The 25,315-nt window shown below is 44.5% G+C and overlaps 1 protein-coding gene across 6 annotated transcripts in view; it reads right to left on the reverse strand.

The window, feature by feature from the left end:
* Nucleotides 1–25,315, reverse strand: part of LOC128665868 (pre-mRNA-processing factor 39) — a 727,810-nt gene that overhangs the window by 443,113 nt on the left and 259,382 nt on the right. For all 6 annotated transcript variants that reach the window (XM_053720108.1, XM_053720111.1, XM_053720107.1 and 3 more), the window contains exon 13: nucleotides 19,908–20,316. In XM_053720108.1, coding sequence (XP_053576083.1) covers nucleotides 19,908–20,316 — 409 coding nt within the window. The remainder of the gene's footprint in view (nucleotides 1–19,907; nucleotides 20,317–25,315) is intronic.

Genomic DNA, 25,315 nt, shown 5'->3' on the forward strand with positions numbered 1-25,315 from the left:
ACAGAGGAGCTTGCAGGGGCTAAGAGTAAGATGAGGACATGTGCCTGACAGATGAGCTTGCAGGGGCTAAGAGTAAGAGGAGGACATGGGCCTGACAGATGAGCTTGCAGGGGCTAAGAGTAAGAGGAGGACATGGGCCTGACAAAGGAGCTTGCAGGGCTAAGAGTAAGAGGATAACATTTTCCTGACAGAGGAGCTTGCAGGGCTAAGAGTAAGAGGAGGACATGTGCCTGACAGATGAGCTTGCAGGGGCTAAGAGTAAGAGGACATGTGCCTGACAGAGGAGCTTGCAGGGCTAACCGTAAGAGGAGGACATGTGCCTGACAGAGGAGCTTGCAGGGCTAACAGTAAGAGGAGGACATGTGCCTGACAGAGGAGCTTGCAGGGGCTAAGAGTAAGAGGACATGTGCCTGACAGAGGAGCTTGCAGGGCTAACAGTAAGAGGAGGACATGTGCCTGACAGATGAGCTTGCAGGGCTAAGAGTAAAAAGAGGACATGTGCCTGACAGAGGAGCTTGCAGGGCTAAGAGTAAGAGGAGGACATGTGCCTGACAGAGGAGCTTGCAGGGGCTAACAGTAAAATGAGGACATGTGCCTGACAGATGAGCTTGCAGGGGCTAAGAGTAAGAGGAGGACATGGGCCTGACAGATGAGCTTGCCGGGGCTAAGAGTAAGAGGAGGACATGGGCCTGACAGAGGAGCATGCAGGGGCTAAGAGTAAGAGGAGGACATGTGCCTGACAGAGGAGCTTGCAGGGAAAAGAGTAAGATGAGGACATGTGCCTGACAGAGGAGCTTGCAGGGATAACAGTAAGAGGAGGACATGTGCCTGACAGAGGAGCTTGCAGGGATAACAGTAAGAGGAGGACATGTGCCTGACAGAGGAGCTTGCAGGGCTAAGAGTAGGAGGAGGACATGTGCCTAACAGAGGAGCTTGCAGGGCTAAGAGTAAGATGAGGACATGTGCCTGACAGAGGAGCTTGCAGGGATAACAGTAAGAGGAGGACATGTGCCTGACAGAGGAGCTTGCAGGGGCTAAGAGTAAGATGAGGACATGGGCCTGACAGAGGAGCTTGCAGGGGCTAAGAGTAAGATGAGGACATGGGCCTGACAGAAAAGCTTGCAGGGCTAAGAGTAGGAGGAGGAGGACATGTGCCTGACAGAGGAGCTTGCAGGGGCTAAAAGTAAGATGAGGACATGTGCCTGACAGAGGAGCTTGCAGGGGCTAAGAGTAAGATGAGGACATGTGCCTGACAGATGAGCTTGCAGGGGCTAAGAGTAAGATGAAGACGTGTGCCTGACAGAGGAGCTTGCAGGGCCTAAGAGTAAGATGAAGACATGTGCCTGACAGAGGAGCTTGCAGGGGCTAAGAGTAAGAGGAGGACATGTGCCTGACAGAGGAGCTTGCAGGGCTAACAGTAAGAGGAGGACATGTGCCTGACAGAGGAGCTTGCAGGGGCTAAGAGTAAAAAGAGGACATGTGCCTGACAGAGGAGCTTGCAGGGCTAAGAGTAAGAGGAGGACGTGTGCCTGACAGAGGAGCTTGCAGGGTCTAAGAGTAAGATGAGGACATGTGCCTGACAGAGGAGCTTGCAGGGGCTAAGAGTAAGATGAGGACATGTGCCTGACAGATGAGCTTGCAGGGGCTAAGAGTAAGAGGAGGACATGTGCCTGACAGATGAGCTTGCAGGGATAACAGTAAGAGGAGGACATGTGCCAGACAGAGGAGCTTGCAGGGGCTAAGAGTAAGAGGAGGACATGGGCCTGACAGAGGAGCTTGCAGGGCTAAGAGTAAGAGGATAACATTTTCCTGACAGAGGAGCTTGCAGGGCTAAGAGTAAGAGGAGGACATGTGCCTGACAGATGAGCTTGCAGGGGCTAAGAGTAAGAGGAGGACATGGGCCTGACAGAGGAGCTTGCAGGGATAACAGTAAGAGGAGGACATGTGCCTGACAGAGGAGCTTGCAGGGGCTAAGAGTAAGAGGAGGACATGGGCCTGACAGAGGAGCTTGCAGGGCTAAGAGTAAGAGGATAACATTTTCCTGACAGAGGAGCTTGCAGGGCTAAGAGTAAGAGGAGGACATGTGCCTGACAGATGAGCTTGCAGGGGCTAAGAGTAAGAGGACATGTGCCTGACAGAGGAGCTTGCAGGGCTAACCGTAAGAGGAGGACATGTGCCTGACAGAGGAGCTTGCAGGGCTAACAGTAAGAGGAGGACATGTGCCTGACAGAGGAGCTTGCAGGACTAAGAGTAAAAAGAGGACATGTGCCTGACAGAGGAGCTTGCAGGGCTAAGAGTAAGAGGAGGACATGTGCCTGACAGAGGAGCTTGCAGGGGCTAACAGTAAAATGAGGACATGTGCCTGACAGAGGAGCTTGCAGGGGCTAAGAGTAACATGAGGACATGTGCCTGACAGAGAAGCTTGCAGGGGCTAACATTAAGATGAGGACATGTGCCTGACAGAGGTGCTTGCAGGGGCTAAGAGTAAGACGAGGACATGTGCCTGACAGAGGAGCTTGCAAGGCTAAGAGTAAAAGGAGGACATGTGCCTGACAGAGGAGCTTGCAGGGCTAAGAGTAAGAGGAGGACATGTGCCTGACAGAGGAGCTTGCAGGGGCTAAGAGTAAAATGAGGACATGTGCCTGACAGAGGAGCTTGCAGGGGCTAACAGTAAAATGAGGACATGTGCCTGACAGAGGAGCTTGCAGGGGCTAACAGTAAGATGAGGACATGGGCCTGACAGAGGAGCTTGAAGGGCTAAGAGTAAGATGAGGACATGTGCCTGACAGAGGAGCTTGCAGGGATAACAGTAAGATGAGGACATGGGCCTGACAGAGGAGCTTGCAGGGGCTAAGAGTAAGATGAGGACATGGGCCTGACAGAAAAGCTTGCAGGGCTAAGAGTAGGAGGACATGTGCCTGACAGAGGAGCTTGCAGGGCTAAGAGTAAGAGGAGGACATGTGCCTGACAGAGGAGCTTGCAGGGCTAAGAGTAGGAGGAGGACATGTGCCTGACAGAGGAGCTTGCAGGGCTAAGAGTAAGATGAGGACATGTGCCTGACAGAGGAGCTTGCAGGGATAACAGTAAGATGAGGACATGGGCCTGACAGAGGAGCTTGCAGGGGCTAAGAGTAAGATGAGGACATGGGCCTGACAGAAAAGCTTGCAGGGCTAAGAGTAGGAGGACATGTGCCTGACAGAGGAGCTTGCAGGGCTAAGAGTAAGAGGAGGACATGTGCCTGACAGAGGAGCTTGCAGGGCTAAGAGTAAGAGGAGGACATGGGCCTGACAGAGGAGCTTGCAGGGCTAAGAGTAAGATGAGGACATGGGCCTGACAGAGGAGCTTGCAGGGCTAAGAGTAAGAGGAGGACATGTGCCTGACAGAGGAGCTTGCAGGGGCTAACAGTAAAATGAGGACATGTGCCTGACAGAGGAGCTTGCAGGGGCTAAGAGTAACATGAGGACATGTGCCTGACAGAGAAGCTTGCAGGGGCTAACATTAAGATGAGGACATGTGCCTGACAGAGGTGCTTGCAGGGGCTAAGAGTAAGACGAGGACATGTGCCTGACAGAGGAGCTTGCAAGGCTAAGAGTAAAAGGAGGACATGTGCCTGACAGAGGAGCTTGCAGGGCTAAGAGTAAGAGGAGGACATGTGCCTGACAGAGGAGCTTGCAGGGGCTAAGAGTAAAATGAGGACATGTGCCTGACAGAGGAGCTTGCAGGGGCTAACAGTAAAATGAGGACATGTGCCTGACAGAGGAGCTTGCAGGGGCTAACAGTAAGATGAGGACATGGGCCTGACAGAGGAGCTTGAAGGGCTAAGAGTAAGATGAGGACATGTGCCTGACAGAGGAGCTTGCAGGGATAACAGTAAGATGAGGACATGGGCCTGACAGAGGAGCTTGCAGGGGCTAAGAGTAAGAGGAGGACATGGGCCTGACAGAGGAGCTTGCAGGGCTAAGAGTAAGAGGATAACATTTTCCTGACAGAGGAGCTTGCAGGGCTAAGAGTAAGAGGAGGACATGTGCCTGACAGATGAGCTTGCAGGGGCTAAGAGTAAGAGGACATGTGCCTGACAGAGGAGCTTGCAGGGCTAACCGTAAGAGGAGGACATGTGCCTGACAGAGGAGCTTGCAGGGCTAACAGTAAGAGGAGGACATGTGCCTGACAGAGGAGCTTGCAGGACTAAGAGTAAAAAGAGGACATGTGCCTGACAGAGGAGCTTGCAGGGCTAAGAGTAAGAGGAGGACATGTGCCTGACAGAGGAGCTTGCAGGGGCTAACAGTAAAATGAGGACATGTGCCTGACAGAGGAGCTTGCAGGGGCTAAGAGTAACATGAGGACATGTGCCTGACAGAGAAGCTTGCAGGGGCTAACATTAAGATGAGGACATGTGCCTGACAGAGGTGCTTGCAGGGGCTAAGAGTAAGACGAGGACATGTGCCTGACAGAGGAGCTTGCAAGGCTAAGAGTAAAAGGAGGACATGTGCCTGACAGAGGAGCTTGCAGGGCTAAGAGTAAGAGGAGGACATGTGCCTGACAGAGGAGCTTGCAGGGGCTAAGAGTAAAATGAGGACATGTGCCTGACAGAGGAGCTTGCAGGGGCTAACAGTAAAATGAGGACATGTGCCTGACAGAGGAGCTTGCAGGGGCTAACAGTAAGATGAGGACATGGGCCTGACAGAGGAGCTTGAAGGGCTAAGAGTAAGATGAGGACATGTGCCTGACAGAAAAGCTTGCAGGGCTAAGAGTAGGAGGACATGTGCCTGACAGAGGAGCTTGCAGGGCTAAGAGTAAGAGGAGGACATGTGCCTGACAGAGGAGCTTGCAGGGCTAAGAGTAGGAGGAGGACATGTGCCTGACAGAGGAGCTTGCAGGGCTAAGAGTAAGATGAGGACATGTGCCTGACAGAGGAGCTTGCAGGGATAACAGTAAGATGAGGACATGGGCCTGACAGAGGAGCTTGCAGGGGCTAAGAGTAAGATGAGGACATGGGCCTGACAGAAAAGCTTGCAGGGCTAAGAGTAGGAGGACATGTGCCTGACAGAGGAGCTTGCAGGGCTAAGAGTAAGAGGAGGACATGTGCCTGACAGAGGAGCTTGCAGGGCTAAGAGTAAGAGGAGGACATGGGCCTGACAGAGGAGCTTGCAGGGCTAAGAGTAAGATGAGGACATGGGCCTGACAGAGGAGCTTGCAGGGGCTAAGAGTAAGATGAGGACATGGGCCTGACAGAGGAGCTTGCAGGGGCTAAGAGTAAGATGAGGACATGGGCCTGACAGAGGAGCTTGCAGGGGCTAAGAGTAAGATGAGGACATGGGCCTGACAGAAAATCTTGCAGGGCTAAGAGTAAGAGGAGGACATGTGCCTGACAGAGGAGCTTGCAGGGGCTAAGAGTAACATGAGGACATGTGCCTGACAGAGGAGCTTGCAGGGATAACAGTAAGATGAGGACATGGGCCTGACAGAGGAGCTTGCAGGGGCTAAGAGTAAGATGAGGACATGGGCCTGACAGAAAAGCTTGCAGGGCTAAGAGTAGGAGGAGGACATGTGCCTGACAGAGGAGCTTGCAGGGCTAAGAGTAAGAGGAGGACATGTGCCTGACAGAGGAGCTTGCAGGGCTAAGAGTAAGAGGAGGACATGGGCCTGACAGAGGAGCTTGCAGGGCTAAGAGTAAGAGGAGGACATGTGCCTGACAGAGGAGCTTGCAGGGGCTAAGAGTAACATGAGGACATGTGCCTGACAGAGGAGCTTGCAGGGATAACAGTAAGATGAGGACATGGGCCTGACAGAGGAGCTTGCAGGGGCTAAGAGTAAGATGAGGGCATGGGCCTGACAGAAAAGCTTGCAGGGCTAAGAGTAGGAGGAGGACATGTGCCTGACAGAGGAGCTTGCAGGGCTAAGAGTAAGAGGAGGACATGTGCCTGACAGAGGAGCTTGCAGGGCTAAGAGTAAGAGGAGGACATGGGCCTGACAGAGGAGCTTGCAGGGCTAAGAGTAAGATGAGGACATGGGCCTGACAGAGGAGCTTGCAGGGTCTAAGAGTAAGATGAGGACATGGGCCTGACAGAGGAGCTTGCAGGGGCTAACAGTAAGAGGAGGACATGTGCCTGACAGAGGAGCTTGCAGGACTAAGAGTAAAAAGAGGACATGTGCCTGACAGAGGAGCTTGCAGGGCTAAGAGTAAGAGGAGGACATGTGCCTGACAGAGGAGCTTGCAGGGGCTAACAGTAAAATGAGGACATGTGCCTGACAGAGGAGCTTGCAGGGGCTAAGAGTAACATGAGGACATGTGCCTGACAGAGAAGCTTGCAGGGGCTAACATTAAGATGAGGACATGTGCCTGACAGAGAAGCTTGCAGGGGCTAAGAGTAAGATGAGGACATGTGCCTGACAGAGGTGCTTGCAGGGGCTAAGAGTAAGACGAGGACATGTGCCTGACAGAGGAGCTTGCAAGGCTAAGAGTAAAAGGAGGACATGTGCCTGACAGAGGAGCTTGCAGGGCTAAGAGTAAGAGGAGGACATGTGCCTGACAGAGGAGCTTGCAGGGGCTAAGAGTAAAATGAGGACATGTGCCTGACAGAGGAGCTTGCAGGGGCTAACAGTAAAATGAGGACATGTGCCTGACAGAGGAGCTTGCAGGGGCTAAGAGTAAGAGGAGGACATGTGCCTGACAGAGGCGCTTGCAGGGGCTAAGAGTAAGAGGAGGACATGTGCCTGACAGAGGAGCTTGCAGGGCTAAGAGTAAGAGGAGGACATGTGCCTGACAGAGAAGCTTGCAGGGCTAAGAGTAAGAGGAGGACATGTGCCTGACAGAGGAGCTTGCAGGGGCTAACAGTAAGATGAGGACATGTGCCTGACAGAGGAGCTTGCAGGGCTAAGAGTAAGATGAGGACATGTGCCTGACAGAGGAGCTTGCAGGGCTAAGAGTAGGAGGAGGACATGTGCCTGACAGAGGAGCTTGCAGGGCTAAGAGTAAGATGAGGACATGTGCCTGACAGAGGAGCTTGCAGGGATAACAGTAAGATGAGGACATGGGCCTGACAGAGGAGCTTGCAGGGGCTAAGAGTAAGATGAGGACATGGGCCTGACAGAAAAGCTTGCAGGGCTAAGAGTAGGAGGAGGACATGTGCCTGACAGAGGAGCTTGCAGGGCTAAGAGTAAGAGGAGGACATGTGCCTGACAGAGGAGCTTGCAGGGCTAAGAGTAAGAGGAGGACATGGGCCTGACAGAGGAGCTTGCAGGGCTAAGAGTAAGATGAGGACATGGGCCTGACAGAGGAGCTTGCAGGGGCTAAGAGTAAGATGAGGACATGGGCCTGACAGAGGAGCTTGCAGGGGCTAAGAGTAAGATGAGGACATGGGCCTGACAGAGGAGCTTGCAGGGGCTAAGAGTAAGATGAGGACATGGGCCTGACAGAGGAGCTTGCAGGGGCTAAGAGTAAGATGAGGACATGGGCCTGACAGAAAAGCTTGCAGGGCTAAGAGTAGGAGGAGGACATGTGCCTGACAGAGGAGCTTGCAGGGCTAAGAGTAAGAGGAGGACATGGGCCTGACAGAGGAGCTTGCAGGGATAACAGTAAGAGGAGGACATGTGCCTGACAGAGGAGCTTGCAGGGCTAAGAGTAAGAAGAGGACATGTGCCTGACAGAGGAGCTTGCAGGGATAACAGTAAGAGGAGAACATGTGCCTGACAGAGGAGCTTGCAGGGATAACAGTAAGAGGAGGACATGTGCCTGACAGAGGAGCTTGCAGGGATAACAGTAAGAGGAGGACATGTGCCTGACAGAGGAGCTTGCAGGGCTAAGAGTAAAAGGAGGACATGTGCCTGACAGAGGAGCTTGCAGGGATAACAGTAAGAGGAGGACATGTGCCTGACAGAGGAGCTTGCAGGGATAACAGTAAGAGGAGGACATGTGCCTGACAGAGGAGCTTGCAGGGATAACAGTAAGAGGAGGACATGTGCCTGACAGAGGAGCTTGCAGGGATAACAGTAAGAGGAGGACATGTGCCTGACAGAGGAGCTTGCAGGGATAACAGTAAGAGGAGGACATGTGCCTGACAGAGGAGCTTGCAGGGATAACAGTAAGAGGAGGACATGTGCCTGACAGAGGAGCTTGCAGGGATAACAGTAAGAGGACGACATGTGCCTGACAGAGGAGCTTGCAGGGATAACAGTAAGAGGAGGACATGTGCCTGACAGAGGAGCTTGCAGGGATAACAGTAAGAGGAGGACATGTGCCTGACAGAGGAGCTTGCAGGGATAACAGTAAGAGGAGGACATGTGCCTGACAGAGGAGCTTGCAGGGCTAAGATGAGTCTGGAGAGGATATCCATCTGAATTCGCTTATAGCTGACACAAGCTTGCTGCTTCTCAAAAGGCAGAAAAAAATGGAAAGGGCAGCAGAAGGAAATGTTCAAGCCAGTCTAAGTTATGTTAACAGTTTATATCATGTTAACGTGGATGGCAAAGAAATTACCCAAATTTACCAGATTCTACTTCATGTACTGTTACAACTGTTACAAGAATTATTTTGACTTTAAAGGACAGTAAATTTATAATTAGACATTTGCGATTCAGACAGAGCATACAATTTTAAACAACTTTAAAATTGACTTCTATTATCTAATTTGCTTCCTTCTCTTGTTATCCTTTGCTGAAAGGTTTATCTAGGTAAGCTCAGGAGCAGCAAAGAACCTAGGTTCTAGCTGCTGATTGGTGGATGCATATATATATATATATATATATATATATATATATATATATATATATATATATATATATATATATATATATATACACACACACATACATATACACCGATTGTCATTGGCTCACCTATGTGTTCAGTTAGAAACCAGTAGTGCATTGCTGCTCCTTCAACAAATGATACCAAGAGAATGAAACAAATTTAATAGAAGTAAACTGGAAAGTTGTTTAAAATTGTATGTTCAATCTAAATCATGAGAGAAAAATTTTGGGTTTTATGTCCCTTTAAAAGGGACAGTCAAGTCAAAATTAAACTCGTTTAAACACAATTTTAAACAACTTTCCAATTCACCTCCCTTATCTAAATGTACACAGTCTTTTCAAATGCACACTTTCTGAGCACCAATTCCTACTGAGCATGTGCAAGATTCACAGCATATATGTATACACGTTTTGTGATTGGCTGATGTTTGTCCCAAGATGCATTAGGAAGGAAAATGTTATTAACTTTGGCATTTGAAAAAAAAAAAACACAACACAACATTTCTTTCATGGTGGTAAGAGTCCACGATCCATTACTCCTGGAAATTACCTTCCCTGCCACTAGGAGGAGGCAAAGATTCCCAAACCCTAAGAGCTGTACATAACCCCTCCAACCTCTATGGTAGTCAGTCTGACGTATAGCCAAGCAAAAAAGGTAGGAAAAGAAAGACAAAAAAATATAGGAGCCGGGTAAAAAGATGTGCCATAACATAAAAAAGCATCACCAAACACAGGGTGGGTTCTCATGGATTCTTACCACCATGAAATAAATTGATTTATCAGGTAAGCATACATTACTGTTGGGAACCAATACCAAAGCTGTGGAGAGTCCACGAGTAATAAAAATATAGGGTGGGATAAGAAACTTTTTTCCCATAATAAAACTAAACTCACAGCCCTTAAAAGAAAGTATATATATTTTTTTCTATGCACTTAAAAACAACCAATAGGCAAATTACACAGAAACAACAGCATGAAGAACCTTCCTAACAAAAAATGCCTCAGAAGAATTAACATCATAAATGGTGGAATTTAATGTATGAAATGAAGACCAAGTAGCTGCCTTGCAAATTTGGTCAAGAGAGCTTTATTCCTGAAAGCTCAAGAAGTAGCTACTGATCTAGTAGAATGAGCAGTAATCCGATTAGGAGAGGTCTGATCTGCCTTCAAGTAAGTTTCACAAGAGACATGCAACAGCACCACAGTCGCATAAAAAGGTGAAAAACTTTATTGGAGGACCCAATACCTCAAAAATGGCAATTTTTGAGGTCTCAGCTGCTGTCACATATTTTTTGTGGACTGTGATTTTTGGAGGTGCCAGATACTCCATTGTGACATGCACACTTTAAGAAAAATACAAGGGTGCGTGTTCAAGTAAGCTTCTCCAATTAACAGCTTTAACCAAGAAGCCAAAGAAACAGCAGACGCTTTCTGACCTCACTTAGAACCAAAAAAATTAACAAAAACTCATAGTTAGTCTGAAATCCTTAGAAACATCAACATAATAATTTAAGGCTCTAATCACATCCAGATTGTGAATAAGTCTCTCTGAACAATTCTTAGTGTTAGGACACAAAGAAGGGACAACAATTTCCCTGCTTAGATAATCTGAGGACACAAACATGAAGAAAGTCAAACTTGGTTCTTTAAACTGCCTCATCTTAATGAAAAATCAAATAAGGGGAATCACAAGAAAGAGCAGAGAGAGTTCAGAAACTCTTCTGGCAGAGGAAATAGCCAGAAGATACAAGACTTTCTATGAAAGAAACTTAATATCCACTTTATGTATAGGCTCAAATGGAAGAGCCGGCAAAACCTTCAGCACCAGATTCAAGTTCCAAGATGGAGAAATTAGTTTAAAGGGGCACTGAACCCAAATTTTTTCTTTCTTGATTCAGATAGAGCATTACATTTTAAGCAACTTTCTAATTTACTCCTATTATCAAAAATTTTAATATTCTAGGAATCCTGAAAGAATGCCAAGACACCAAGACATAAAAGTTTTCCAAACTTTATAATCATTTTTCTGGTAACTGGCTTTCGAGCCTTAATCAGGGTTTCAATCACCCTTCCGGAAGACCCCAAATATCTACAATTTGGTTGGAAACTTCCAGATGAAGAGACTATTTGCCTGGATGAAGTAAGTGATGAATAAGAAAATCTGCTTCCCAAATGAACACCCCTGTAATGTGGACTGCTGAAATTAGACAGCAAATTGGTCTCTGCACTTGAGAGAATTAGAAAAACTTCCCTCATGTCTAAAGGACTGCGGCTGTGACAATGTTTGACTGGAACTGGAGAAAAGATTCTCCTCTAGGTAAGGGCCAAGCTTGAAGAGCTCTCAAAATTGCATGAAGTTCTAAGGACGTTTGTAGGAAACCTTGCCTCCCAAGGAGTCCAAACTACCTGCACTGTCAGATACACCCAAACAGCTGCCCATCCTGAAAGACTTGCATCTGAAGTGATCACAGACTGAATAGGGTATAAAAAAGAAAAATAAGGGTAACTCCTCTTGTAAAAATCCCAAAATATTTTTATTAGACAGGATCAGACACAGAACAACACAGCAATAGAGTATAAAAAAGAAAAATAAGGGTAACTCCTCTTGTAAAAATCCCAAAATATTTTTATTGTTCTGTGTCTGATCCTGTCTAATAAAAATATTTTGGGATTTTTACAAGAGGAGTTACCCTTATTTTTCTTTTTTATACTCTATTGCTAGAGTGGTGTTCTGTGTCTGATCCTGTCTAATAAAAATATTTTGGGATTTTTACAAGAGGAGTTACCCTTATTTTTCTTTTTTATACTCTATTGCTGGGAGTGTGGCAGTCACTCCAAAGGAGTACCCTCTATCTTGGGGTTTGAAGCCGGTGCTGGATTATCCTCATTTCTTGCACAGACTGAATAGGACCAGCAAATGAAACCCTCTGCAAAATCAGCTGGTGATCCTGCTACCAAGTCAGAGACTGTCTTGTTTTGAAATCGAGAAAAATCCCCTGAGACATTAGAGTATGATCTCTGCAGCAATGTTGAAACATACAATGCTGAAGTGGCCTCAATAAGAAAACCAGCAAACTTTGTGAATCAGAATATGGAGGTAAGCATCCTTTAAATCTATTGTGGACATAAACTGCCTTTGCTGAATGAAAGGCATGGTCATGGTCACTGAGGAAGATATGTTGTGATTATATAAAACGTGTCTGACCTGACCTTACCTTTGCTGCCTGTTTTTTCTCAAGTATATGCCGTTTTTTATAGAATTTGCAGCAATAAAATACAGCTTTCAAGCATCAACTTGAGTAACAGACTCTTCATTATCTGCTAGCCTAAACCAGGTGCGTTGATTGTTGCTGCCTATTGTTTGTTGGAGCGATGGTGGAACGCTCTTTTCTTTGCACCGGATCAGCTGGCAGAGCTGGATATGTCAGTGCGACATCATGAGGGGGGGTGTTGCTTACGCGAAGATCACTGCTAGTTGCCGACTACCACACTGAGCGAGTGTCTGAGCGCTTCCCTGAAGTTGTGTTTCTCTGGGAGCTCATACCCTGATACCTATGGAAATTATATCCTTTGGAAATTATATTCAGAGCCCAAGAACCTGCCCCCTACCTGAAACTCTGGATTGGGGGCCGCACCTTCATGGCACTTGGGAGCACGAGTAGACTTTTTGGACTGTTCCAATTAGAACTTGGTTTCCAACTTGAGAAACCTTGCTTAGCTGAGGAGGAATCAAATGTTTGTTCCTTATTTTGATGAAAGGAACAAAAACTATTTGAAACCTTAAAAGTACCTCTGGATTTCTTATCTTGTGGAAGAAAAACAAATTATGCTTACCTGATAATTTAATTTCCTTCTGTATGAGGAGAGTCCATAGCATTCCTTACTTTTTGGAAATACTGAACCTGGCCACCAGGAGGAGGCAAAGACACCCCAGCCAAAGGCTTAAATACTCCCCCTACTTCCCTCATATCCCAGTCATTCTGCCTAAGGAACAAGGAACAGTAGGAGAAATATCAGGGTATAAATGGTGCCAGAAGAGAAAACAAATTTTGGTCCGCCCATCGGAGTATACGGGCAGGGGCCTTGGACTCTCCTCATACAGAAGGAAATTAATTATCAGGTAAGCATAATTTATGTTTTCCTTCTTAATATGAGGAGAGTCCATGGCATCATTCCATACTTTTGGGAAAGCTATACCCAAGCTCTAGAGGACACTGAATGATAACTGCGGGGTAAAAGAAAGGCGGACCCTAATCTGAGGGCACCACACCCTGCAAAATCTTTCTCCCAAAAGCGGCTACCAGGTAGCCGCCTTACAAATCTGATCCATAGAGATCCCCTTCTTAAAGGCCCAAGAGGAAGCCACCGCTCAAGTGGAATGAGCTGTAATCCTCTGAGGAGGTCTAAGTCCCGTTGACTCATAAGCTAAGCGTATAACACTCCTCAACCAAAAAGATAAGCAAGTCGAAGAAGCCTTCAGACCCTTATGCTTCCCATAGTAGATAACAAACAAGGAAGAAGTTTGTCTAAAATCCTTAGTAACCTGAAGATAAAACTTCAATGCTCGAACCACATCCAAATTATTAAGTAAACATTCGTTCTAAGAAGAAGGATAAGGACACAAGGAAGGAACCACAATCTCCTGATTAATGTTACGATCAGACACCACCTTAGGAAGAAAATCCAAACGGGTAAGTAGGACAGCATTATCAGTGTGGAACACCAGATAAGGAGGCTCACATTGCAAGGCAGCCATTTCAGAAATTCTGAGTGCCGACGCAAAAGCCAACAGAAAAGAACCTTCCAGGACAACAATTTAATGTCAACCGAATGCATAGGCTCACATGGAGCCCGTTGCAAAAACTTAACAAGATTCAAACTCCAAGGTGGAGTGTTAGATCTAAACACAGGTCTGATCCTGATCAGAGCCTTAATGAAGGATTGCACATCAGGGAGCTCTGCAAGCCTCTTGTATAGCAAAACAGGAAGGGCCAAAATCTGTCCCCTCAGGGAACTGGCAGAAAGGCCCTTCTCCAGACCCTCCTGGAGAAAGGAAAGAATCCTGGCAGCCTTAACCTTATGCCAGGCAAAACCATGTTCTTCACACCAGAAGAAGTAAGCTCTCCACACCTTATGATAGATGCAACGAGTAACAGGCTTACAAGCCTGAATAAGAGTGTCAATAACCCTCTCAGAGAAACGTCTCTTGGCTAAGACTAAGCGTTCAATCTCCACGAAGTCAGCCTCAGAGAATCTAGACTCTGATGAACAAAAGGACCCTGTTCCAGCAGATCCCTGCGACAAGGTAACTTCCATGGAGGAGATGAGGACATCCCCACCATGTCCTCGAACCACATCCTTTGCGGCCATGATGGAGCAATCAGTTTCATTAAAGCTTGCTCCTGCTGGATGCGGGCCACTACACGAGGGAGAAGTGGCAACGGCGGAAAAATTTAAATTAGATTGAACCTCCAAGGCACTGCTAATGCATCTATTAGCTCCGCCTGAGGACCCCTGGACCGCGACCCATATCTGGGTAGCTTGGAATTGAGCCGGGACGCCATGAGATCTTTCTCCGCAAACACCTCGGGATGGAGAGAGCATTCCCCCGACTGAAAGGAAAGGATCGTCTGCTGAGGAAATCCGCTTCTCAGTTGTCGACACCCGGAATGTGGATCATTGTGGGCCTTCGCTCACTCCAGAATCCGAGATGCTTCCCTCATTGCTAGGTAGCTCCTCGTTTTCCCCTGATGGTTGATGTAAGCCACAGAGGTCATGTTGTCTTATTGGAATCTGATAAACTGGGACAAAACCAGAAGAGGCCAAGCCTTCAGAGCATTGAAGATCGCTCAAAGTTCCAAAATGTTGATCGGGAGGAGGGATTCCTCTCGAGTCCATAGGCCCTGTGCCTTTCCTGGCACCCCAAACAGCTCCCCATCCTGAGAGACTTGCGTCCGTAGTCACAATCTCCCAGGATGGTCTCAAGAAGGATGTCCCTTGGGACAGGTGATCTGGACAGAGCCACCAAAAGAGCGATTCTCTCGACTGGTTGTCCAGAGAAATCTGTTGAGACAGATCCGAATGATCGCCATTCCACTGTCTCAGCATGCACAGCTGAAGTGGTCTGAGATGGAATCTGGCAAAAGGAATGATGTCCATGCTGGACACCATGAGACAAATCACCTCCATACACCAAGCCACAGAGGGCCTTAAGGAGGTCTGGAGGGCAAGACAAGCGGAAATTAGCTTGTAACGTCTCTGGTCTGTAAGGAATATCCTCCTGGATATGGAATTTATTATAGTCCCCAGGAATTCCACCCTGGTATTGGGAATAAGAGAACTCTTTTCTAAGTTTATCTTCAATCCATGCGATCGAAGACGAAATACAAGAGCTTTCAAATGGTCTTCTGCCAGACGACAGGATGGTGCTTGAACCAGAATATCGTCCAAGTATGGCGCTACTGCTATACCTCTGGTTCTGGCCATTGCAAGCAGAGCCCTTAGAACCTTCGTAAAAACTCTTGGTGCACTAGCTAGACGAAACGGAAGTGCAATAAACTGGAAGCGCTGTTCCAGGAACCTTAGGAACTTGAAGTGTTCCTTGTGTATTGGAACATGAAGGTAAGCATCCTTCAGATCTATCGTGGTCATGAACTGTCCTTCCTGAACTAAGTGAAGGATGGACCTTATTATCTCCATCTTGAACGAGGGGACAGATAGGAATTTGTTTAAGCACTTTAGGTCCAGAAGCGGGTGGAAAGTTCCCTCCTTCTTTGGGACCATAAAAAGGTTTGAGTAGTATCCCAGACCTCTTTCTGCAAGAGGTACTGGGACAATGACTCCCAGGGAGGAGAGATCCCTCACGCACCCTAGAAAGGCCTCTCTCTTTTATGGCCTTAAAGACAAGTTTGACAAGAGGAATCTGCCCCTGGGTGGATTAGACTTGAAATCTATCCTATCTATATCCCTGAGCGATGACCTCCAGGACCCACGGGTCTTGCACATCCCCAAACCAAGCTTCTGAAAAGAGTCCAGTCTGCCCCCTACAAGATCCAGAGCCGGATCGGGGGCCGCCCCTTTATGCCAACTTTGTCTTGGCAGGTTTCTTGTTCTCCTTGGATTTATTCCAGGACTGAGCTGGCTTCCAAGTCCCCTTGGATTGCTCGGGCTTTGCGGAGGGCTGCCGACGTTGGGATTTATCCGAAAGAATATTAGGACCTTGTCCTTTAGGTTTGTTCTTCTTATCCTGTGGTAAAAAGGCACCTTTGCCTCCAGTAACCGTGGAGATAATTGAGTCCGGGCCTGGACCAAATAGAATCTTTCCCTTAAATGGGAGGGAAAGAAGTCTCAACTTGTGCGTTTAGCAAGCGTGGAGATAGCGCCATCCACCTTGGGGATGGAACCCCACAACTCCAATTGAGAGTCCGGAACGAGAACAATTTTTTAAAGGAAGAAGGGTAAAATGAAAAACCAATTCTTTCCAATTCATTCTTAATAATATTCGTCATCTTTACAGGAACCAGGAAAGTCTGTGGTACAACCCTGTCCTCGTAGACCTTATCTAATTTAGGAATCAAAGGTTCTTTAGGCAATTTAGGCTCTGGAACCTCTAGAGTAGCCAAAACTTCCTTTAGCAGAAAGTGTAAATGTTCAATCCATAATCTAAAGTCTGGTTCCTCCGCAGCTGGAGGATTAGAGGCAGCAGATTCCGACCCAGAAAGAGCACCCACTGAAGTATCAGAGGCGTCTTCATCATCAGATAATCTTGTATCAGATAAATCCAATAAGCTAGTAGATGACCCATGGGAAGGATAGCAATATTTGACGTTTCGCTTGCGTTTAGCAGGGCGAGTTAAAGCACTAAAGGCCGCAGACACTGCCGTTTGTAGCTGCTCAGTAAAGTTTGGCGGTAAAAGGGCCCCTCCAGATGGAGGATTAGGAGTGCTACAGGAAGTTGCATGTGTATTAGGAGATGACTGTAGGGAGCGCACCTCACGGGACGGAGACTCCTCAGAGGTGGACGGCTCAGTGGTATCAAGCATTAACTTACTTTGACATGATTACTTTATCAAGGCATGTGGAACATAATTGAGCAGGCGGGTATACCGCGGCCTCCTCACAATATAGACAGGTATTAGACTTAGGTAAAGAGGGAGTAAACTCTAACGCATCAGAATCCTCCATAGCTTGCGCTTATTAAGCAGACTATTGAATAATAAGATAAAATGGAACCTTTATACCCCCAATGGCTGGGGCACTCACCACCTCCTATGACCCAGGCCAAACAGAGAAACCGCTTCTTCTCCGGTAAACCGCAGTGTCAGGAAAGAGGAAATCAGTGTGACCACACCCGGTCATGTGGTGCGCAATGCAGGACCACCCGTGCTATAACAGTAATATAAAAAAAAAAGCGCCAAGCCTTTCAGGCTGTGCAGCTTCCAAAAAAGGAAGTAAAACCTGTACGTTCCAACATCTTCCTGAGCCTTATCTCACACATGTCGCAGCATAATCATAATAAAATAATGTGATTAATACCCCCTGTTCAATAATCCCCCTCCGGAGATATTAACCCTTGATTCCATACAGATAAAAGGAGCCACACTGTGACCCTGTCTTCTTGCGTTATCATATGTGTATAAAAAAATGAAACGATCTTACCGGAATCTATGCCGTGGAACAGAAACACAGCCTCTCAAGTTTGACAGTCTTGTAGCATCGCTCTTGACATGGATTTGAGTGATGGAAGCAGGCAGTGAAACTCGTCAACACTGATTGCTTAGGAGCTGTTAATACGAGTCTGGATGGATTCGCAGAAAGACTCTCCCTGCATCTCCAGACTCTAACTTTCGTCAATGCTCTCACTGAGAGGCTGACAAAACTACTTAAAACTCCAGTCCCATTTCGAAGGGTAGATACCCTTCATAAGGAACTACTCCGAATCTTCTGACACTTCTCTGCCAACCTCCTGTGACGAAAGGCAAAGAATGTCTGGGATATGAGAGGAGGGGGAGTATTTAAGCCTTTGGGCTGGGGTGTCTGTCACCTTCTGGTGGCCAGGTTCAGTATTTTCCCTTACTACCAGTAAGAGCGGAAATAATAGAATCTAGATCTGGTCGAAACAATTTCTTTCCTTAAAAAGAAATATTCAAGAGTCTGGACTTAGGTTTAGCCAAAGTGGAAATGGCACCATCCACCTTAGGGACAGCTTCCCAAAGCTCAATATTAGAAACTGGAAGAGGATACATCTTTTTAAACCTTGCTGAAGGATTAAATGAACTACCAGGTTTAAACCATTTTTTATAAATAATCCCAACCACAGGAAAAACCTCAGAAGAATCATTAGTAGGTTTATAATAAGAATCTAAACAACTGGTAGACCCCTCTCCAGAAAAATCCTTAATTTCTAATCTAAGCAAAACCTCCTATAATAAAAAAGAAATATGATCAATTGTAAACAAAAAGGTGGAAGAAGCAGGCTCAGGATCAGAGGCCGGTCCCTGAGCATCAGAAAAAAAACTCACCCTCAGAAGCTTCATTGGCCTCAAAAGAACCAGGAATATTGCTACTAGTAGAAGGCATATCTTGTACTGACCTTTTACCCTTACTTGAAGACAGAATTGACTGTCAACATTTCAGACACTGTAGCCTTAATAAACTTTTTCATGTCAAGAGCGATTTGAGCTGGACCGTCCTGTGATGAACAAACAGGAGCAATAATACCTTTGGAAGCAAGTGCATTAGATTGGTCTAAAAGCATAAAAACATTAAGATAGGTATCACATAAATAAGGAGGAGGGGATACCTCCGCCTGTTTACAATAAACACTTAATATTGGAAGAAAAGTGTTAAGAAACTTCAGCTTCCAAAGGAGGATCAGGGGCAGATTCAGAAGATTCCATAGTGTAAACACAGAAATAATAACCCCAATTAACAACTGAGCTCTTAAGGAATGAGAATAAAATACCTCATCATGGGATCACAGCAATAGCTTGAGGCGCCCAAACAAATGGCTCCAAAACAAGTTCTTGGGGTTTGGGAATCTTTGCCGCCTCCTAGTAGCAGGGAAGGTAATTCCCAAGAGTAATGGTTCATGGACTCTTACAACCAAGAAATCTACTACTCATATAAAAAATTAAACCTAAAGGAATAGAAAAGTCAAAATTAAACTTGCAAATTCACATAGAGCATGTAATTTTAATACACTTTTAAATTCACTTCTATTTTCAAATGTGCTTCATTCTCTTAGTATCCCTTGTTAAAAAATGAATACGCACATATCGTACACTAGTGGGAGCTGCTGCTAATTGGTGCCTGCACACATTTGTCTCATGTTCAGCTAGCTGCCAGTAGTGTAATGCTGTTCCTTCAGCAATGGATAACAAGAGAATGAAGGAAATTTGACAATAGAAGTAAATTGCAAATTTGTTTAAAATTGTATGTTCTATCTGAATCCTAAAAGAAAATGTTGTGGTTTACTATCCCTTAAGTGCTTTTGTGTTGTCTTTTTATTAGGCATTTATTAATTATGCTATTCTACCGTGTTTAGTGGTCATTTAAGATTTGAATGATGGCTTCTGAATATGCTGAAGATCATCCACAATTTTATGGACCATTAAATACAGTGGAATTGTATAATCCACAAATACATAAGACAAAGCAATAGCAACTAGTATGAATTTCAAATGATCAGTAGATTTTTTTTTTTTTTATGATTTAATTTCCCTGCCCAATGTATCATGTAACAGCCAATTACAGACTCGTATGTATACACTGAACTCTTGCACCGGCTCAGTAGGAGCCACAAAGTGAGCACATAAAAATACTGAGAATATATTGGGTGTCCCTTTAAAATGCTAGTATAGGACATTAAGACAATAAGGGGGCAGAAAAAGTTCAGCATTACTAATTGCAGATTCCATATACATTGTTGTGTTTTAGGGAAAACTTGGCTACTATTTTGCTCAATTGGTTCGTGTGGATTTTTATTTGATTGCAGCATTTTATCAGCATTTCAAGCAACTGCTAAATAGCTGCTTCTTTAATTCACTATTAAGGGGAGCCAGGCATGGAATCAAAGCAGCACAATTTAAGATTCTGCCTCATATAGCAAATGCATGATTCTTATGTCATTAATTAGGCTAATGTTATAATAGGCTTACCGGATGCCAAGGTCTGTAGAACACACCGGGAGGAGGAGGTCTGAATGGTGGTCGTGGTGGCCCTGGTAATGGTGGACGTGGTCCAGGAGGTGGTGATAAAAGTCCTGAAGCTGGTCCCGGAGGTCCTGTGGGTGGGCCCATCCCGTGGAAAGGTCTTGGTGGTGGGAATGGTGAAGGAGAACGTGTTCTGATTGGAGGACGGATATGAGGAACATTTATAGCAGGTCTAGGGCTGGAATAAGGTGTATAGATAATAGTAGGCGAGGTGGTCACAGCAGATGCACTGGTGGAAGAGGGTGCTGAAGTAGCAGGAGGTGCAGAAGTATCAGAGGTCTTTGATATCTCTTGGGACTGTGTGGGACTCTCTTCTGTCTTGGACTTTTTATTTTCTTCTGGGCTATTATCGTTCCTGGGGAAAAAAAGAGCCAGTTTTATTTGAACATTTAGGTGACAAAATATAATAACCATAGGCCGGTGGGACTAGTATAATACTTGGAAATATTTTATTTATAAATGTTAAAGAGACATAAAATCCAATTTTTTTTTCTTTCATGATTCAGATACAACATACAATTTTAAACAACTTTCCAATTTACTTCTGTTATCAAATTTTCTTCGTTTGTTTCTTGTTATCCTTTGTTGAAAAGCAGTAAAGTGAGCTTATGAGTGTGCACGTGTCTGCAGCACTAGATGGCAGCAGTTTTGCAACAATGTTATACATTAACAGGAGCACTAGATGGCAGCACTATTTCCTGTCATGTAGAGCTTCAGGCATGTGCACACTACCTGCCTAGGTATCCCTTCAATAACATGAGAACAAAAATTTGAAAATAGAAGTAAACTTTTTAAAAATGGTATTATCTTTCTGAATAATTAAAGAAACATGTTGGGTTTAATATCCCTTTAAAATGGACAGTCTACACCAGAATTGTTATTGTTTAAAAAGATAGATAATCCCTTTATTACCCATTCCCCAGTTTTGCATAACTAACACAGTTATATTAATATACTTTTTATCTCTGTGATTAACTTGTATCTAAGTCTCTGCAGACTGCCCCCTTATTTCAGTGCTTTTTAAATACATGCAGTTTAGCCAATCAGTGCAGACTCAAATAATTCCACAGGAGTGAGCACAATGTTATCTATATGACACACATGAACTAGCAGTGTCTAACTGTGAAAAACTTTCAAAATGCTCTGAGCTAAGAGGCAGTTTTCCACAGTTTAGAAATAAGTTTGAGCCTACCTAGGTTTAGCTTTTAAAAAATACCACCAAGGGAACAAAGCAAATTTGATGATAAAAGTAAATTGGAAAGTTGTTTAAAATGTCATGCCCTATCTGAATCATAAAAGTTTATTTTGGACTTTACTATCCCTTTAAGTTACCCAAAGCACAATTTAATTGCATAATCTTACATACATTGGTTTAACCCCTTAATGACCGGACCATTTTTCAATTTTCTTACCCTTAATGACAATGGCTATTTTTACATTTTTGCAGTGTTTGTGTTTAGCTGTAATTTCCCTCTTACTCATTTACTGTACCCACACATATTATATACCGTTTTTATCGCCATTAAATGGACTTTCTAAAGATACCATTATTTTCATCATATCCTATAATTTACTATAAATTTTTTTAAAAAAATATGAGGAAAAATGGAAAAAAACACACTTTTTCTAACTTTGACCCCCAAAATCTGTTACACATCTACAATCACCAAAAAAACACCCATTCTAAATAGTTTCTAAATTTTGTCCTGAGTTTAGAAATACCCAATGTTTACATGTTCTCTTTTTGCAAGTTATAGGGCCATAAATACAAGTAGCACTTTGCTATTTCCAAACCGCTTTTTTTCAAAATTAGCGCTAGTTACATTGGAACACTGATATCTGTCAGGAATCCCTGAATATCCCTTGACATGTATATATTTTTTTTTAGACGACATCCCAAAGCATTGATCTAGGCCCATTTTGGTATATTTCATGCCACCATTTCACCGCCAAATGCGATCAAATAAAAAAAAATTGTTGACTTTTTCAAAAAAATTTTCACAAACTTTAGGTTTCTCGCTGAATTTATTTACAAACAACTTGTGCAATTATGGCATAAATGGTTGTAAATACTTCTCTGGGATCCCCTTTGTTCAGAAATAGCAGACATATATGGCTTTGGCGTTGCTTTTTGGTAATTAGAAGGCCGCTAAATGCAGCTGCACACCACACGTGTATTATGCCCAGCAGTGAAGGGGTTAATTAGGGAGCTTGTAGGGAGCTTTTAGGTTTAATTTTAGCTTTAGTGTAGTAGACAACCCAAATGATTGATCTAGGCCCATTTTGGTATATTTCATGCCACCATTTCACCGCCAAATACGATCAAATAAAAAAAATAAAAAAAAATTAAATTTTCCACAATTTTAGGTTTCTCACTGAAATTATTTACCAACAGCTTGTGCAATTATGGCACAAATGGTTGTAAATGCTTCTCTGTGATCCCCTTTGTTCAGAAATAGCAGACATATATGGCTTTGGCGTTGCTTTTTGGTAATAAGGTCGTTAAATACTGCTGCGCACCACACTTGTAATATGCCCAGCAGTTAAGGGGTTAATTAGGAAGCTTGTAGGGATAATTTTTAGCTTTAGTGAAGAGATAAGCCTCCCACCTGACACATCCCACCCCCTGACCCCCCTCAAACAGCTCTCCTCCCTCCCCCACCTCACAATTATCACCGCCATCTTAAGTACTGGCAGAAAGTCTGCCAGTACTGAAATAAAAAAATTTTTTTTTTTTTTCATACAGTCTGCAGTGATGGATCCCCCCTTACCCCACAACCTCCCTGACCCCCCCCCCATACATCTCTCTAACCCTCCCCTTCTACCTATTTGCCGCCATCTTGGGTACTGGCAGCTGCCTGCCAGTACCCAATTTGCCCCCCAAAATAGGTTTTTTTTTTTTTAGTTTTTTTTTTCTCTTTGAAATAACTTGAATGTTATTTTAATTAGGAGAAGCGTATCTTATGTCTGATCAAAGATTTACAATATACAAACTGTAGATGGCCATCTCTTTTTTTTGCAAAAGCTTTATTGAGAAATCAATAAACATTACATCGTAAAAATGAAATATTGCAATACAACAAAATATAACATATTACATTAGTTTTTAACAAATCCTTGCGCATCTGCAAAGTGAACCAGACTATAATGAAATCGTACACCAGTCCATGGAACTTTACACCATTCAAGTTTATCATTGAAACATAATTATTGATACCTTCAGTTATATTTTAGACATTGCGTCCAATCGTAGTAAGTCCAAGTTCCCGTCCCTAACTTCCCAAACCCTCTCTTATCCCCTGTGAGGTCATGCTGTCTGTCCCTCATGTCTCATCCCGACCTGTTATATGTTTTCTAAGCAGAGGGACCCTAGAGGTGGGGGGGGGGGGGGATAGAATGCTATACCTGTGGCGGAGGCCGCTGCCCCCTTATGACAGAAAGGGAAGGGGGGGAGGTGGAAGCGAGGGAGGAAGTCCATACCCCTATGCTGCCCTCATGTCTGAGAGTTAGCGTGTCTAGATCGGTTTCCAGCTTTGTAACATCATTTCATGTGTCTCTACTGAGCCGCTCTTAAGATAATAATACCGTTCTAGTTGCAATATTGTGTCTACTTGATTTTCCCATTCCTGTACTGTGGGGGTTGTTGTGGTTTTCCAATGCCGGGGAATTAAAAGCTTTGCACTGCTCAACATCGTCAGAAGGAGTTTGCTTTTTGCCTTGAGTTTAAGTCGTGGCAAGCCCGTAAGGAGGAGTATTTTGGGATCCTGTGGGACTATAGTTTCTAATGTGTTGCATATGTGTGTTACTACTTCCGTCCAGAAATCCTGGATTTTGGGGCATTCCCACCATATATGTATGATGGTGCCTTCAGTGGCACACCCCCTCCAACATCTGCCCGATGATGTGGGGTAGATCGTTTTTAGCCTGCTTGGTGTGAGATACCACCTTGTAAGATATTTCAGATTTGACTCTTGCACTTGTGCTGATATAGAAGCGATTTTGTTGTTAAGAAATACGTACTTCCAGATATCAGGTGTCAGTTCTATTCCCAGTTCCCTTCCCCATGCCTCTGTGTATGTCGGGAGGTGTTCATCATTTGGTATCTGGAGTGTCTTGTAAAGAGTGGATATTAGGTGTGTGCGAGGGCGTCCAGCTACACAAAGCTTTTCAAAATTGGTCGGATGTCGTAATAGGGAGTCTTTCGCTTTGTGTGTGGTAACAAAGTGTGTTATTTGTGCATGTGCCAACCAAGTTAAATGAGTTTCCGTGTTTTTTTAACTTTTTTATATGAATTTGTTTTCTGTAGTGTAGCTGGTCCCCCTAAATGATCTTACATCCCTCCCCCTCCCAGATCCCTTACTAAATAACTGAGATCCCCCTGCAGCTACATCGGTCTTTTTTTTTTCTTCTTTCCATTTGCTTGCATATTTTGCCTGCACGCGCAATCATGATCGCTTCCAGCACTTCAGACAACAGAGGACGTACCAGGTACGTCAATTGTCATTAAAGGAAGTTTTTTCTATGACGTACCTGGTACGTCCTCTGCCATTAAGGGGTTAATGAGTATTTGTGCAACAATCACTGCAAAAAAAGTAATACTGGCTAGTTTGTTTTAGTTTAATATTCGCTTATATTTTAGCCGAAAGGGTTAAATATTGAATTAGATATCCAAGCATTTTTATGAAATATCTTAACAGTTCTTTTTTAATAGTTTTATTTTGTCAGTTCATCTACAATGTATATTTTTTAATAGCATTTCTTATTATCATATTAGTACTGTGTTTTTATGTATTTTTTTACACATTAATTGTATTTTATATATATATATCAATTGTATTGTATAGGATTGTCACAATGTATTAGTTTTTAATTTTGCAAAAACTTATGGATATGCATTTAAGTGCACTTGTTTTTAACTTTTCTAAGCATGTTTATTGAATCCATTTTGTATATTGCAATCATTGCAAAGCTGGCGCTATGTTCGTTATAATATGTCACTATTAAGTTTACTAAATTACCCAATTAGGGTGGTCTCGATCATCCTTTTATAAGGAGCATGGCGCAACTGTATCATTATTCTTGACAAAGTCCTGTCGATCGGGACGAAACGCATAGAATTTTGCAACCTGCATTTGTTCCTATGAGGCAGCCGTAGATTCCTAGCACACGCGGGTTTCTATTGGTAACGTTCAAGGGCGTGATCCTCTTGCTACTGCAGAGCTGGTTTGATTGATCGCCGTCGGAAGGACCTATACAGATCGAGTGACCGGACTTGTTACTCACTAACGGTGTTTTATCTGCTGGCGTCCTGGCGGAACGTCTGGAGGCTAAACAGACCAGTGTGTACCCGCCTG

The sequence above is a fragment of the Bombina bombina genome, chromosome 7, assembly GCF_027579735.1.
Source record: "Bombina bombina isolate aBomBom1 chromosome 7, aBomBom1.pri, whole genome shotgun sequence".
Taxonomy (NCBI): domain Eukaryota; kingdom Metazoa; phylum Chordata; class Amphibia; order Anura; family Bombinatoridae; genus Bombina; species Bombina bombina.